This window comes from Amphiura filiformis, chromosome 19, assembly GCF_039555335.1.
Source record: "Amphiura filiformis chromosome 19, Afil_fr2py, whole genome shotgun sequence".
Taxonomy (NCBI): domain Eukaryota; kingdom Metazoa; phylum Echinodermata; class Ophiuroidea; order Amphilepidida; family Amphiuridae; genus Amphiura; species Amphiura filiformis.
Window position 1 is genome coordinate 40,275,954 of NC_092646.1, and position 16,042 is coordinate 40,291,995.

The 16,042-nt window shown below is 35.7% G+C and overlaps 1 protein-coding gene across 1 annotated transcript; it reads left to right on the forward strand.

Annotated features, from left to right (window-relative positions):
* Positions 1-558: 558 nt before the first annotated feature.
* LOC140140589 (uncharacterized) lies at positions 559-4,309 on the forward strand. The gene is given in 1 exon segment (XM_072162346.1): positions 559-4,309. A coding segment is annotated over 1 exon segment (1,560 nt). The 3' UTR covers positions 2,119-4,309.
* Positions 4,310-16,042: the final 11,733 nt, after the last annotated feature.

A 16,042-nucleotide genomic window follows, 5' to 3' on the forward strand; every position in this document is an offset into this window, starting at 1 on the left:
AAGAAACTAAGAGATCAGAACCTTTAAAATAAAACACAGCACAATTTTCCTTTAATTTCATTTATATGATATTTCCAATTTATTTTCCATTTTTACACATTAAACAGAACTTCAGTCACATTTTCAAAGGGCAACACCTGATATAGGCCACCCTATACATGTGTAGGGCCTGTCATTTTTCATAGAGCGACCAATTTTCTGTAAGCTAGTGAGTCCAACTTTGGAGCCAAAAACAGTGGGTTGTAAAACACGATATTGCCTTCATATTGCAAAATTGTTTTTAAACATTATTATACTACGTGTAGGCCTATTATTATTATACTACGTGAATATTTTAGATCGACGTCAGAAAAACTCGCCGTTCGGCGTGGTGAAAACTCGCCGTTCGGCGTTGTGAAACTCGCCGTTCGGCGTGGTGAAACTCGACCAGTATAGCGTGCTGCTCGACCAGTATAGCGTGCTGCTCGACCAGTATAGCGTGCTCCTCGACCAGTATAGCGTGCTCCTCGACCAGTATAGCGGGCTCCTCGACCAGTATAGCGGGCAAAACTCGCATTTATGAATGATGTGGCTTGCCATAAGAATCCATTCAAATGCACATTTTGTAACAAAGGGTTTACAGAGGCAAGTAACTTGAAGAAACATGAACGTACTCACAGTAAAGAGAAGCCTTTCAAATGTGCATTTTGCAACAAATGCTTCACACAGTCTAGTCACTTGAAAGCACATGAACGTATACATACTAAAGAGAAGCCTTTCAAATGTACATTTTGTAACGAAGTCTTCACACAGTCAAGTAACTTGAAAGCACATGAACGTATTCATACTAACGAGAAGCCTTTTAAATGTACATTTTGTAACAAAAGGTTTACACGGTCAAGTAGCTTGAAGGACCATGAACGTAATCATACTGGAGAGAAGCCTTTCAAATGTAAATTTTGTGGCAAAGGCTTTTCATTGTCACATAACTTGAAGAACCATGAACGTATTCATACTAAAGAGAAACCTTTCAAATGTACATTTTGTAACAAATGCTTCGCACATTCAAGCCACTTGAAGAGACATGAACGTATCCATACTAAAGAGAAGCCTTTCAAATGTTAATTTTGTGGCAAAGGCTTTTCATTGTCGCATCACCTGAAGGACCATGAACGAATTCATACTGGAGAAAAGCCTTACAAATGTGCATTTTGTAACAAAGGCTTCGGACATTCAAGCCACTTTAAGAGACATGAACGTATCCATACTAAAGAGAAGCCTTTCAAATGTAAATTTTGTGGCAAAGGCTTTTCACAGTCAAGTAACTTGAAGTTACACGAACGTATTCATACTAAAGAGAAGCCTTTCAAATGTACAGTTTGTAACAACGGTTTCACACTGTCGCATCACTTGAAAGCACATGAACGTATTCATACTAAAGAGCTGCCTTTCAAATGTAAAGTTTGTAACAAAGGTTTCATACAGTCAAGTGGCTTGAAAGTACATGAACGTATCCATACTAAAGAGAAGCCATTCAAATGTACAGTTTGTAACAAAAGGTTTACACAGTCAAGTCACTTGAAGATACATGAACGTATTCATACTAAAGAGAAGCCTTTTAAATGTACAGTTTGTAACAAAGGTTTCACACTGTCGCATCACTTGAAGATACATGAACGTATTCATACTAAAGAGAATCCTTTCAAATGTACAGTTTGTAACAAAAGGTTTACACAGTCAAGTCACTTGAAGATACATGAACGTATTCATACTAAAGAGAAGCCTTTTAAATGTACAGTTTGTAACAAAGGTTTCACACTGTCGCATCACTTGAAAGCACATGAACGTATTCATACTAAAGAGAAGCCTTTCAAATGTGCATTTTGTAACAAAGGCTTCACACAGTCAAGTAACCTGAAGCAACATGAGCGTATACATACTGGAGAGAAGCCATTCAAATGTACATTTTGTAACAAAGGGTTTACAGAGACAAACAGCTTGAAAAGACATGAACGTATCCATACTAAAGAGAAACCTTACAAATGTAAATTTTGCGGCAAAGGTTTTTCATTGTCACGTCACTTGAAGGACCATGAACGTATTCATACTGAAGAGACACCTTTCATATGTAAAGTTTGAAACAAAGGCTTCACACGACCAAGTCACTTGAAGAGATATGAACGTACATTCACACTTAAGAGAAACCTTTCAAATGTTAATTTGGTAACAAGGACTTCACACGGTCAAGTAACTTTAAGAAATTAACATTTTTATATCATGCCGTTTGTTTTGAGGAGAGCTGCAGCTGTCGCTTGGCCATAGCTCGCCTTAATTGCTTTTGGTGTGAGTTTATAAATCACTTCCCATTAATTGCAATCAGGTGAGCCGTTTTTTATTAGTTCTTCCAATAGTTTCCCAGAAGTTTTAATTGCAAATTATAACTATTCAAGTATAAGGCCAATTAAAAAAAAAAAAACTAACATGTACATTGTATATCGTCCAGACTTTCTAAAAAGTCGGTGAGGGAGGCCCTTATTATTTGTTATTATGTTATTCTTTATTATTCATTTCTGTATAAAATTGCAATTCCAATTTCAAAATGCATCATAAAAACAGGGAGGCCTCTAATAGTTTTCTTATTTCTCCAAAACCCTACCCCTAGCTTGAAGAGAGTGTTTGCAATGCGTTTATAAACGATACCCAAGAACTTCTTAACATGTCATTGCATTACAGTTCATTACTTAATGTTAGAAACAAAAGTATGGGAGCATATAAGTAAAATAACAAAAATATTTAAAAATCTCCAAAAATTGGTGAGGGTGGGGCCGATGTACATGCTATTTATTTTACTTGACCTAAGTAAAACATACTTGAAATGTATCTATTGATAGGTTTTACTCAATTCAAGATAACACTTTTTGTATTCTAGGTCCACAGAGGCATGCATATTTTCATAACTGAAAAAAAAACCCTTTAGAATCTGGGTTGTCCTCACTCACCCACCACTCTCCTTAACAGCTTGGCCATACTCTCCTTAAAAAATGAAGGGGATATGTTTGAACAGCACTCCTAAATCAGCCCGGATCGAAACACAAGGCCTGATATATCTTCCTGCGCTGGGTGACCTCTTACCTCTTGTGAACATGAGGGTATCTCATTAGACATGGTACCATTGCTTCATTATTATAATCAAAATTTAACTGAATTGATATTTGTCTAGAACTAAACCTTTGGTTATGTGTGAAAACCATAACCACATTTTTATTTCCAATTAAGAATCCAGTGAAAGTTCAGTGAACACACAGTAATTAATGGCCAAAATAACAACCAATAGAGTAGCCAATTTTTTATTGTGTGGTTACGTAAACATGGTAAATGAAAGTATCGTGGTCGTAGTATCTCCTTTTAAGGATGTAATAACTTTTTTTTCCGCAGGCGGATACAATACGGAATTTGCTGGGGATAAAATATAATTATTTGACACATAATTGTGACTGTGGAAATTGTTTTTGTGTTTGGTAGCTTTATGTATAACAAGATTGACTTATGTAAAATTGTTGTTGTATATATGTTGAGTTTGTGTACGATAATTTGGAAAAAAAACATTCATTTTAATATACTGTTTTTAGAAACACACTTTCTCTGGCCTCTTCACTGAGCTAGACGCATGCGTGGTGTCAATTTTGTATAGAATTGGGCTCATTTGCATATGCATAAGTTCGTTGATAAGGCTGTGGCGTACTTAGTGATAGTAGAGTTGCAGTAAAATGAAGTTGCACGATTGCGTTTGATGATATAATGCGTATATATTTAAACTGTTGAAACATTTGTTTTTGTAAATCTGCACAATGTCCAGGCATGTCGCAAATGGCAAATATTGTATTACGTGTAATAATATGTCCTAGTGTATTGTATTTGTTCGAAAAGTTTAGCCCCGCCAATTTACTTCGCGCAAGGCATAGTTAAAGTTGGATAACTTAATTCACGATAAAGGTAGGGATAGAGATATGACGTCATCGAAAAGAGATTTGTTTTAGATTGAGAAATAATGCATGTCAAGTAAAATTTTCGCTGACATTTTTATTTTACTGTTGTATTCATTGTTGTCAATGAAAGTGACAGTAGAATTTCGAAAATAACCGTGTATTTATGACGAATTTATGTCATGGGACTATTTGTTATGGTTTTAATGCGGAGGGACATGGAGCTATAGAGGTCAGTAAACGTGAAATGGTCAAAGTCACGTGGACAGGCACATGGAGTTGCAGACACGTGCAATAAATTATGCATGTCAAGTAATAATAATTGTGGGAAATGTTAAATTGTTTTATTGTCGTATACAATTGTTGTATAGGTCTAGGGGAGAGCGGGGAGTGTTCGCCCTATTTTTTTCTGACCAGTCTAGCGATGTCAATTTTAAGGTTATGGATGGCCTGATTAGCCCATGTGAAAGCCCTATGTCTTGGCTATATACAGCCACAATCCCAGAACTATAGGCCTTACAATAGCAACAGGATAGAGCAAACAAAAAAGTTGTGCAAAGTGGCGAACTTGCCCCATATTGGGGCAGGTTCGCCCACATGGTGGGGTAAGTTCACCCTAATCACAAAAAAAAGGTTTAAACATTGCATAACAATAACATATTCAATGCAAACATTTAGCAAGAGTATACAGGGCATTCATTCTCTTCTGTGGAGTCACTAAATTTGTTGCAGGGGTCGGGTCAGGGTAAAATGTAGGGGTCCAAAGTGAGCTTAAACGTATCATGTTTACAACTTCGGGGAGATTATGGATTAGGACATAAACGGTGGTATGAGTAATACTGATACCACATAACTTTAAAAAACATGCTTTTCAGTAGTTTTACCTTGTGTAATGTTATAATTATCAATATTTTGCATAATACGCTGATGGGGCAGGTCCGCCCTCCAGATTGGGGTAAGTCCGCCCGGGGAAGATATAGGGCAAACATGCCCCATCCTAAAAAGGGCGAACGTGCCCCTTGTGCACATTTTTGTATTTTCTTCAGGGTATGCAAAATACAAATCGAATAAGGAGTTTATAACTGCATTAAATCTTTGACAAATCCCATATGTTCCCAATACAGATTTCCATTAAAACCATCTGTATTTATGTATCAATGATAATACAACATTATGAATGCAAGAAAAAATTACGTTTTGGTGTAATTTTTTTTTTTTGGCTGCAGTTCGATGGACACGTCCCTATATGTCGCGTAGCTTATATGAGAAGTTTATAATGACCTATGTCACCTAATTTTGCCACCACCAAATTCCCAGATAGCCACGAAACAAGGGGTGGGCGAACCTGCCCCTAGGGCGAACACTCCCCGCTCTCCCCTACTGAAGCTGACAATCAATTCAAAGAAGATAATGAAGAATGATGAGGAAATGTTTGTCATGGGACTATATTTTGCTTTAACGGGACATTACTAGTTAACGTTCAGATAAAGTGAAACGGTCAGCATGGATGACACGTGAATTGAAAAAAGTCTTTGTCTCCGGTTGTTTATTGCGAGTTATCGGCATGGTTCCGGGTTTGAAGTAAACTTATTTTCTCGTTTTATACACAACGTGTGATCACTGTGATGTAATCGGAAACCAGCGAATAACGGCTGGCGTAACATTTTGTGATGGGGTTAAAGGAGTAGTGGGGTTAATATAGAAGGTTACCATGCGAATTGACTTGACCAGGTCAGCACGTCAGTGCATACTGCGAGTTTGTTATCAAGATTTTTTATGAACCCAAGCTCAAGTGCACTAATTGCTTCTTGTAGCATCACCAAGGTAAACATTCGCATGGCCTTGTAAGTTGTGCATGTTCTCTCACACAGTGGACTTGACATGTACGTTCTCTGTATGCTGCTTTCAGCATAATTATAGACCTTTACAGGGTCTATAGTCCAGTCAAAGTGGGTTTTGACTCACCACTAATTGCAACAGAATTTTTTTCACTGCTATGAATGTCAGAGATGTCCCCTGAACAGCATATAAAAAGTATACTAAAATATACTTGGTGGAAATGTAGTTTTGGCGGGAAAAGGTCATACAGGGGTCAAATTTCAAAATCGCTCCAATCATTTTAAAAACTATACCAGATTATTCCTCTAGTCATAAGGATTCAGAAAAAATATAGTTTGCCATATCTGTGATGTACGGTTTTTGAGTTATAACCAAAAGGTCAAAGGTCAAATGTTGGGGTCAACAGAGGTCAAAAAACTAAAAATTGTCTGATTTTAACCAAAATGGTCTCAAATTCTTCGGCTTGCAAACATAATTCATTAAAAAAATATTTGCACTGTTTAGGTTGTTTAATTACATGCGTGAGATCAAGAACTAGGTCGGGGTCAATAGAGTTCAATGGTCAATGACCTCTTTTACCCTGCTACCTAGGTAACGAAACATCCAAGATATGGCAAACTATTCTTATTTTGGAGTGTTTTTAAAGGACGAACACATTGAGACCATTTTTAAGGAGATCGGAGCATTTTTTCGAAATTGACCCACGTGGAGCCCAAAATTTGACCTTTGACCTTTTCGCCTATAACTTGAGAATGGTACATCACAGATATGACAAACTATACTTTTTCTGAATCCTTATGACTAGAGGAATGCTTTGGTATAGTTTTTAAAAAGATTAAAGCAATTTTCAAATTTGACCCCTGTATGACCTTTTCCCGCCAGAAATTACCTTTCCACCAAGTATATTTTAGGTATGATGTTCAGGGGACATCTCTAAAATGTATAAAAGTGAAAAAAAATTCTGTTGCAATTAGTGGTGGGTGACACCACTAATTTGTTTAGATTGACTGGACTACTATGCCAGTATGCTTTCAGTTGACAAAAATCTATTACTGTACTTAGTATGTGCATCGCCTATTTCTATTACCAGTGCACACATGATTTATAAAGCGCGTTCATCTATGTGAACTGTTAGTATTAGGTTAGTAGGCCTATTATAGTTTCAAATATTTTACAAACCTGTTACTCAGATAAAAAGTAGGCCTATCATAACTCCAAAAATGCTGTTTTAAAGAAAACTAAAAACCACATTCTTGTGATTCCATTGAAATTAAGTTATGTGTAGTACTGATTTAAAAGCAACCCTTTGAACCCAATACAAAGTCTGTGAAATTCCAGAAGTTACGTATTAAATATGTCACAATCTGATCATGCAGAACAAAGGAAGCATTTTTCACAATTCATTTCCCGGAGGGGGGGCACTCCTATTGTCGCCTGTACACCATCCGCGATAATCAACTTTTGAAAGCACCCTAAACAAGGATTTAACCCTTGGCAAAAACGACACCCTAAACAGGTAACACGCGCCTGTTTCACACCCTAAACAGGGATTCCTTGTATCAAATTTCATACCCTAAATTTCATTTCCGCGTATTAGCAATTGCAATTTTGCTACCTTTTCCCCCAATTTTTCATGTTTATTACACCCTAAACACGAAACGCGCGTATCGCGCCTACCCACAAAAAGTACCTGTTTTACGCGTTTTTATTTATTGCGGATGGTGTACATGCCACAATGGGCGTGACCCCTACCGGGCAACCGCCATACTTCAATATGCTTGGTTCTAGAGTTCTGATGATTTGTAGTATGCCCCTACACCATATTTTTGCCTTGATCTCAATTACAAATTTGGCGGCTTGGGCCCTAAACCAGATATCACACATTGTTACAAAACATTCCAGCAACCTGTTATTTCAATTACTTGTCTTTATATGAATATACTAAAGTGAAGTCAAATAGGCCTACAGCATCTAACTCAATTCATACAAAATCTCAGTTTTGTTAGGCATTAAGTGTTAATGCTGTGCTGACCTTTCAATTAATATTAATTAACAACATTAACAACATTGAAGACAAACCTGCAGTGACAAAATCATTAAACGGAGACGAATATAACTATTCGTCTCAGATGTGACATGTTTTCATTCAAAGATTATTTATTCTATACTTCTCTTAAGTTAAGTGCTTTCAGTGATCCCAGCGAAAGTACAAAGAAATTTTGTCTTAAATACATAGCTTTCAGCTGAATTACTATGTTAGCACATCTATGACAATGCAAAGGTACCAAAATCTGAATTTTGATGACTCACGATACGATCGTCCAAATGAGCAAATCGCCGAATGGGCTTTAAAACCTGTTACTTTTAAATCAGTGGCTCCGGAACCGAGGCAAATCCATCATGTTTCCTTTAATCACTGCGTTGTCTTTTTTAAAGACATTTCTTGTTATGAATGAATTACTACGAAATACGATGCATGGCAAACAAATAAAGAAAATAACAAATAAATAAATGAAGTGTTTATTATTTTACCCGTATTCCAAAAAATATTGGTTTTATTTTGTTGACTAAAAGTAATGTTGGATTTAAATTGCAAATTAACTGGTATCTCATTTTGTTAGATTTCACTACTTTTCCAGCTTATTTTCAGTATTTTCCAAGAGATTTTTTCGGCTAGTTCTTTGCCTTTGCTTTGCCGTACGTTACGTGTATGACTATCTAAGAATGGTATGACTCAATTTTAAAAATTGAGCAATATTTTGCATAGGTCTGCGTGATTTTTCAAAAGGACAACACAAACACTTTGTTTTAAATATTAAAGCCATAATGTACAATATTATAATATGAAATTGGTTGATTTTTTTTAAACCTGATTTTTTTTTTGCGTAGTTGTAATATTTACACATACCATAACTTGAACCTTTTTGATATGAAAATTATGGGTCAACCCCATAGAAAAGCATATATAAATTCAATTTTCCCTGGAAGATTGTCATTTTTTCAGGCTCCCCTTAGGAGGGTCAAAACTTTTATGGGTCCCTTTTTTGCATCAGCCCCCCCCCCACAAGTGTTTGTGAACGGTCCCTAATGTTGTCAAAGAACTATTTTGTCAGCACTTGTTGGAATATTTTGCAGTAAGATTTTTAAAAACTGTTTTGAATGTCACTGTTATGACTAAAACGTTTTATACCCTTTAGGCCCTATTATAATTATGGTAGCCTTACCCGACATTATTTTAAACGTTTTCTGGCAACATTTGCACCACTAATATAAACAAGTAATAATAATAACCTATGCATTTAATAAAAATTTAATTTTGTCACCCTAAGAACCAATTTCTGCAGTCAATGATAATGTAGCCATAAATATAGGCATTAAGGAATTGACATAATTGTTTTTTGAGGGAAGAAAAAAAGAGAAATATAAATGGAATAGGCCTAAAGTAAACATCTCAAAAAAAGTAACTACCCCCCCCCCTTTAAATAATGGTAATTATTCAAGAAGGGACTATTGTATTACAAATCTGTAAAATGCGTTGGAAGGAGAATTTATTTCTGCGCATGTGGACACCTCATTTTGATACGATAGCCCAGAAAACAATAAAACACCGGTCAATTTAATGTAGTGAGGTCCAGATTTGAAAGTTGCACTTACATGCAATACAAAAATTCCTTCCATTTACTGCAACTTTCAAATCTTGGGTTACATTGATTTAAATGAACGTTGTGACGTCATCATATAGTCAATTGCTACAAATGAGGTGTCAAAATGTGCAGAAATAAATTCTGCTTCCAACGCATTTTACAGATTTGTAACACAATTGCCCGTTTTTGAATTATTTAAGGTGGTTACTTACTTTTTTTGTTTTAGGTGGTGACCGTTTCATAAAGTGTATCACCATCTTTTAGTTGGGCCTAAGCCCGCTAGCCGAGGGACATCCCAACTAAGGCTACTGACAATAGCTCGGTAATTGACTTCTCTGAGCTTTTCTGTGTGTAAGTGAGCTTGTATACGCCATGTGACGGGGTGTGTGTGACCTCTGTGTGTATACGACATGTGAGTGAGCGCTCACATCAGAAAATCAGAATATATCTGTCAGTTTTTGAGCAAGACGCTCACTTCTTTCTCAAGGGGCGAGCTAACGACGATAATATCCGTTGAACATAATGTTCAAGTGCAAGGAACCAAATCTGGTTTCTTTATACGAAATCATTTACAGTCCCAGAAGAACGCCAAATATGGATTAAAAGACCTTTGACCTTGGATGTACAACAGCATGTTATGATCTAATGGGAAACTGTGCACATCAACAAACACCATTTCTATCAAAAAGGCAACACCCGATATAATTTGAAACCACATAAATTACTAGAGTTGGTTCTTCTCTTGGATTTGGACCAAGCTTTAGAATATCGACTGTTGCGTTTTGAAATAAAACAAACCAGAAATTTATCACCCATTGTAAAAGATATGGCACATGTACCGAATACATGTACATACATTGGCTGACCTTGTGGATTTCCTGGCCCAGCCATGCTAACCACATAAGGAGATTATACGATTAACCTAGTGCAGCTATTGTCAAAGCAGGGTATTATTATGTAATACTCCTGATCCATATTTGGCACTCTCTTGGACTGATTTACGGGAGATATTCATCATTTGCTATTCCGGTATCCAAAGACTTATCTGAATATCAATCGTGCATAGCACATTCACGTGTATCGATCCATGGTATTCAAATTTTCAGTGTCTCTGGCTGTATAATGTAATCCCGGGAATAACCGGGCGATGTCGGTGTGCGGGGCCGAGCCTGTTCGGAAACAGAAACGCACATAAATAAATATATAATAAAATCCTTATTTACCCTACTCTTTTAATTTGAGGCCAATCATTTTTGTTTTGCCTTACCAAAAGAACAGCAATGTAATAATGTAGGCCTATATGGTCAATTCCAGCCAAAGCGGGACAAAATTCTCTCTGGGGGCCATTTTGAAAATGTTTTCCTTTTCAATTCTAGACTTATCAAATGAGACGATCATATCTAGTGAATCATCAGGTGGAAGTGCCATCGGATTGAAAAATAACTTTTCTTGCTAGACCAAATAAAGTGTTAAATGCGCATATGCATGTTACCCACGAATTCAAGCCTTTTTCACCTGTTGTACGCCATAAAATTTCACTTTCTTTAATATCTTTCAATATTTTATGTGTGACTCATATACACTAGAAATCGGTGAAGACTTTGAACGCAAAATAGAATTTTATTACATATATCTACAAAGAAATATTTTGGTTATTACAAATTTTAAGAAAGAACCAGGTGTACAGTTAAGATGGTGTCAATTCTTCGAACTCTTTCCAAAGTGGCTGTCATTTAACATTACTGTATTATTTCGAAAGATTAGAATAAATGCTTCATATAAATATAAAGTTAGATTTTGTATCTCGTCGCAGGATGAGGATCTCGGATGGATTCGTGGGTAACAGCGTCTGGAAAATAGCAATTCCTATTATTTTTGTTTAAATAAAAATTAAAAAGACTTTTCCGTATGTCAATAATTCAGGCTGCAATGGCACTAAAATGAATTTTAATCAAAATACAAACTACATGGAATATTTAGAATGGATCATTATGGCATTTTGGGTATAAAAATTTTGAGAATAATGAAGTTGCTAAATTCAATTCTCGCGATTCCAAATACAGCGCGCCACCAACGACGGCAGTGAAAATTGGCATTTCCCGTGTCTGGGGTCGACATCCTTTTTCATCAACCATAGCTGACCATGTTTGTGATTACTCTAAAAACACAATGTTTTGTAGTACCTTTTGAAATTTTTTGAGATTTTCTGTGTTGAAGTGAAATATTGCAGTTTGATATTCACAGATGTCTTTTTCTAAAACCCGCAAACTTGATGTTGATACTAGGTGTTAACTTTTTGTTATCCCATTTTCTAAAACCGCCCTTTTTTGTTTTTAAACTTTACGATGCTTTTCAGCCCGATACGCGCGAGCCTAGTCAATGCGAAGTAGGCCTAGGCCTGTCCTTTTTTTAATGGAAAACGCATAGGTTTTATTTTGGTTATTAGAATAAATTGTTTTAATTCTTTCTGAATTTATTGTTTGTTCAATACGATAATAATATAACACCAGCATACTTAAGAAAATCCATACTATAGGTGTTGCGTTTTTGTAATCGGCCTACATTTTCTAAAAATGGTGGGGGTTTTTTTTGCACGAAGGCGCTTATAGCGGCCCGCTGCGCGGGATAGGCCTACGGCAAAGAAATTCAAGTAAATTTTAAAAAGATTCTTAATGTCTCATTACTTATAAACATGCATCACATTGGTTTGCTGTTTTTGTTATTATTGTAATGGTTTGATTTGTCCTTATTTTATTTTCAGCCTAAATTTTTATTTTAAATTATATTACTATCAAACATTAAAAGAATTACGATCGCAATAAAAACACTTTGTAGGCATAGCCTACCGCATAAAAATAACATTTATTTTTTGTTAATATTTCAATTTGAGACTTTAATGCATAAGTTCAACAATACCTCATATAGTTCTAGCATTATAATAAAGATGAAGAAAGTTTCAAACTGCAAAAGAGTACATGAATTTTAAAAGATCATTATTTTAAGGCATATCAAGAAAATATGCATGAAAAAACTTCATAACTTTAGAACCAAGTATGCTAGACCTTTGGTGTTTTCGGTTTAAAATGATAGCCTATTGTATGTATAATGGTTACACAATTTTCAAAAATGCCTCCTTTGGCCCCCATGAACCAGATCGTGTCACAATTAAGGTTTAAATTTGATAATTGTCATGCCCGATTTTAATATTAATTCATGTTTCTTTTTCATATTTTATTTATACTTCCGCTTTCTTGCATGTCATGCCATCTTTATTTCATCTTTCCCCTTTAATAATTCATAACCCAAGGAAATTTACTCTAAATGAAAATTGAAAAAGGTTTAAATTCGGAGGGTCGACATTTCTTGCATATTAAATAATGGATCAGGCCCATGGATCAAGGACTCAACCTACAAAGTAAAGAGGTCAAATCTGGGGATGGACTTTATTGGAGCGGTGAACGCATTGTTTAGGCCTGCTTCATTTGAGACTGAAGGGGCGAACCAGGAACCCCCCCACACCCACACACACACGGTGAAGGATATACTGTACAATAAGGGATAATTTGCAGTTGATGTTTTTGACAAAAACAAGATAACTTAACATGCTTAACAATGTAGTTTGGAGGCCATTAAAGGCCTAAATGAAAATGTGCCTATTCATACAGAAGGGTAGGCCTATTATTCGAGCCCCCGCACCAAATTTATTGAGGGGGCTGAGCCCCCAGCCCCCGGTTCATAAGCCTATGTAATTTTGTTGACAGAATTGCATCACGAGAGTTTATTTTAAAATTAACAGGTTTATTTGTTTAGTGCAAGTATATATTTTCTCCCGACATTATACATTGGGGCCAAAGTGTTTTGTTTATAGGGCTATATAGAAGGAAATGGCTTCTAAATTTACGACCTTTCGTGATCATACAGTAGGCCTACATCATGCTACAAAGAGCGTTTCAAAACGTCACACGAAAAATGCTTTAAAACAATTAATTCATATCTAGTCAAGTTTGTAAAAAGGTTATAAATGTAAAACATCTATAGGCCTAGGTTAGGAAAAAAATAATAAAAATAAAAATAAGACAAGCGTTCAAAACATTTATGAAAACCAAAAGCTTTTATCTTAATCATGTATCACGCATGGTAATAATTATGGGAAAAGTTATCCAAACAAGAAATAAAAAAGGCATGAGTTGCGTTTTAGATTAAATTTCCTGTTTGAAATTGTTTTGCATCAAAAGCATTTGCTATTAGAGGCCTACCCAAACTCGAAAATTGACATTTTGACATCGAGTTTATAGGCCTAGATTGTCGATCAGAGACATCAACATTTTTGACATCGAGTTTTAACCGTAGTTGGTTGAATAGGAATAGAGTACATTTGAAATTCGAAAACGTTTTAATCGTATTAAAAAAAAAATGCATTACGCTGTCCATGCTGTTAAAATATGTATTGAATATTTCGTTATTCTTAATATTGAGAATTAGGCCTACTTTACTTAAAACAAACAAGGTTTAAAAATTGGGTTTTTTTAAAGGATATATGCATGAGGGTCTAAGTAGGCCTATCCCCAATCATATTTTTTTAATCAAGTCTATTATAGGCCTACTTACAACAAAGCTTAAAGACCTGAAAGTGTTTTCTTTTCTTGTAAACGAGAGCCTAAAGTATTTTCCCAAGCGCCTCGGAAAGTTCGGAAAAGTTTGAAAACAAGGGTTTAATTGATGCCCATTATTTTGTGTGGGAATAGGCCTAACACTCTGAACATTCACAGAGGTAGGCCTAAACCATGACTGTCGAAATTAACTTTAAAAAGGAGGCAAAAAAAAAAAAAAAAAATCGTCGGAGGGTTGAATCAACAGCTGATCATCATCAACGTAAATAAACAAAAGTGGTTGAGTAATCGATAGCAACACTCGTTTCCGTTTCCTTGGTCGATGGTTCATCGTCGACGCGTCATGGATGTCGACTTTTACCCATGATGCTCTGCGCGAAGTAGATCAGCCAGGCATGATCGTAGGTGGCGCGCTGTATTTGGAATCGCGTCAATTAGTAGGTTTTCAGCGGGTTCGCCGTCGGACAAGTTTTGCTAAATTCAAATAGACAGAGCAAACAGTTTTATATTATTATTTTAGTAAATCATTCCATATTTTCATGCAGCAATATTCTATTAACTCGTGTTTGACAGTTCCTATGAACTAAAACACTATCAATACATTGTTAACTATAATTTAAGTAGGGATTCGTGGGTAACCAAAATGCTCGTGGGTAACACATATTTGAAGGTATGTATTGGTAAGCAGCAAAATAGAAAATATTACAGAAGGTTGGAAACCATCATGCGGTTATTCCTCCATTGTGTTTCAATGATTCCCGTTTCTCTAACCAATTGCATTTACCCAAAAAATGGTAATTTAGGATAATCAATCAAAACTTCATGATACAGCTTCAGTATACCTTCAAGAGGACGCTATTAAACTGTTTTGGAACCTATTTCGCATGTTTTCAAAATGTTAAGATGCATAAGAAATATATAATTTATGAGTAAATCCTTGGATTCGTGGGTAACGCCGAATTCGTGGGTAAAGCTATAAGTACTATAGTACCGGTACCGTTTGGGGTTTGCGTTTCTTAGGTGCATAAACTGTAAGTACTGTAAAAATTATAGCATACCCATGGCTTGAATATGTGCTGATTTAAACTTAAAATAAACAATCTCCTTGTTTTTCAAGGTTAGCATCTATTCGGGATTCGTGGGTAACAAAAGTTTAAACCGTCGTAGATTCTTTTTTAAAGCGGTGAACGTATTTTTACGATTTACAATTTTAAGCGCTTGTCAAACTAAATTCAGTGTCCACACAGTCATTAAATGTTAATTTAAGTTATGGCAATTATATTTGCTGGACTCGTGGGTAACAGTTGATACGTGGGTAACGTCAAATTTGATTTTATGGGTAAAACGTATTTGCATAAAATAATCACTTGGACCTCAGAATTATAGAACGAAACTTCGTTTCATGATATAGTCATTTATGGCATATTCACTTAACATTTTTCAGAACGATCATTTTATTTTTGATACGCGGGTAACAAAATTATTAGCCAAATTGACTTAATGGCCTCTAGAGTCCACAAACTTTGGTGGAATTAAATCGTTTTACATTTGATGAGAGATCATGCAAACGTCTTTCTAACGGTAATAATTACATTTTGATTGAAGGACATTCAATGACATATATGGTGCTTTATCTTTGAATTCGTGGGTAACGCCAATTCATTTAAGCCATCATAACTTGTCCCCTGGTATGACTTGATAGTAAAGGCCTATATGCACAAAGAGAGCACATTGGACGTGACATGATATGCTCCATCAATAACGTGATTTCCTTTATTAATGACATTTTAAAGTGGAAAGTTAACATAGAGAGAATTTTGTCCCGCTTTCGCTGGAATTGACCATATATATTAAAATTGTTTTTATGGTGTGTAGGATTACTATGTCTAGAGAGTGCGAAACAAAAAGGGACGAGCTCAAGTTTGGTCGAGCTGGCTAAAACCATATGCTGAAATTCTAAAAGTACCGCACAGTTGTTGCACAGAGC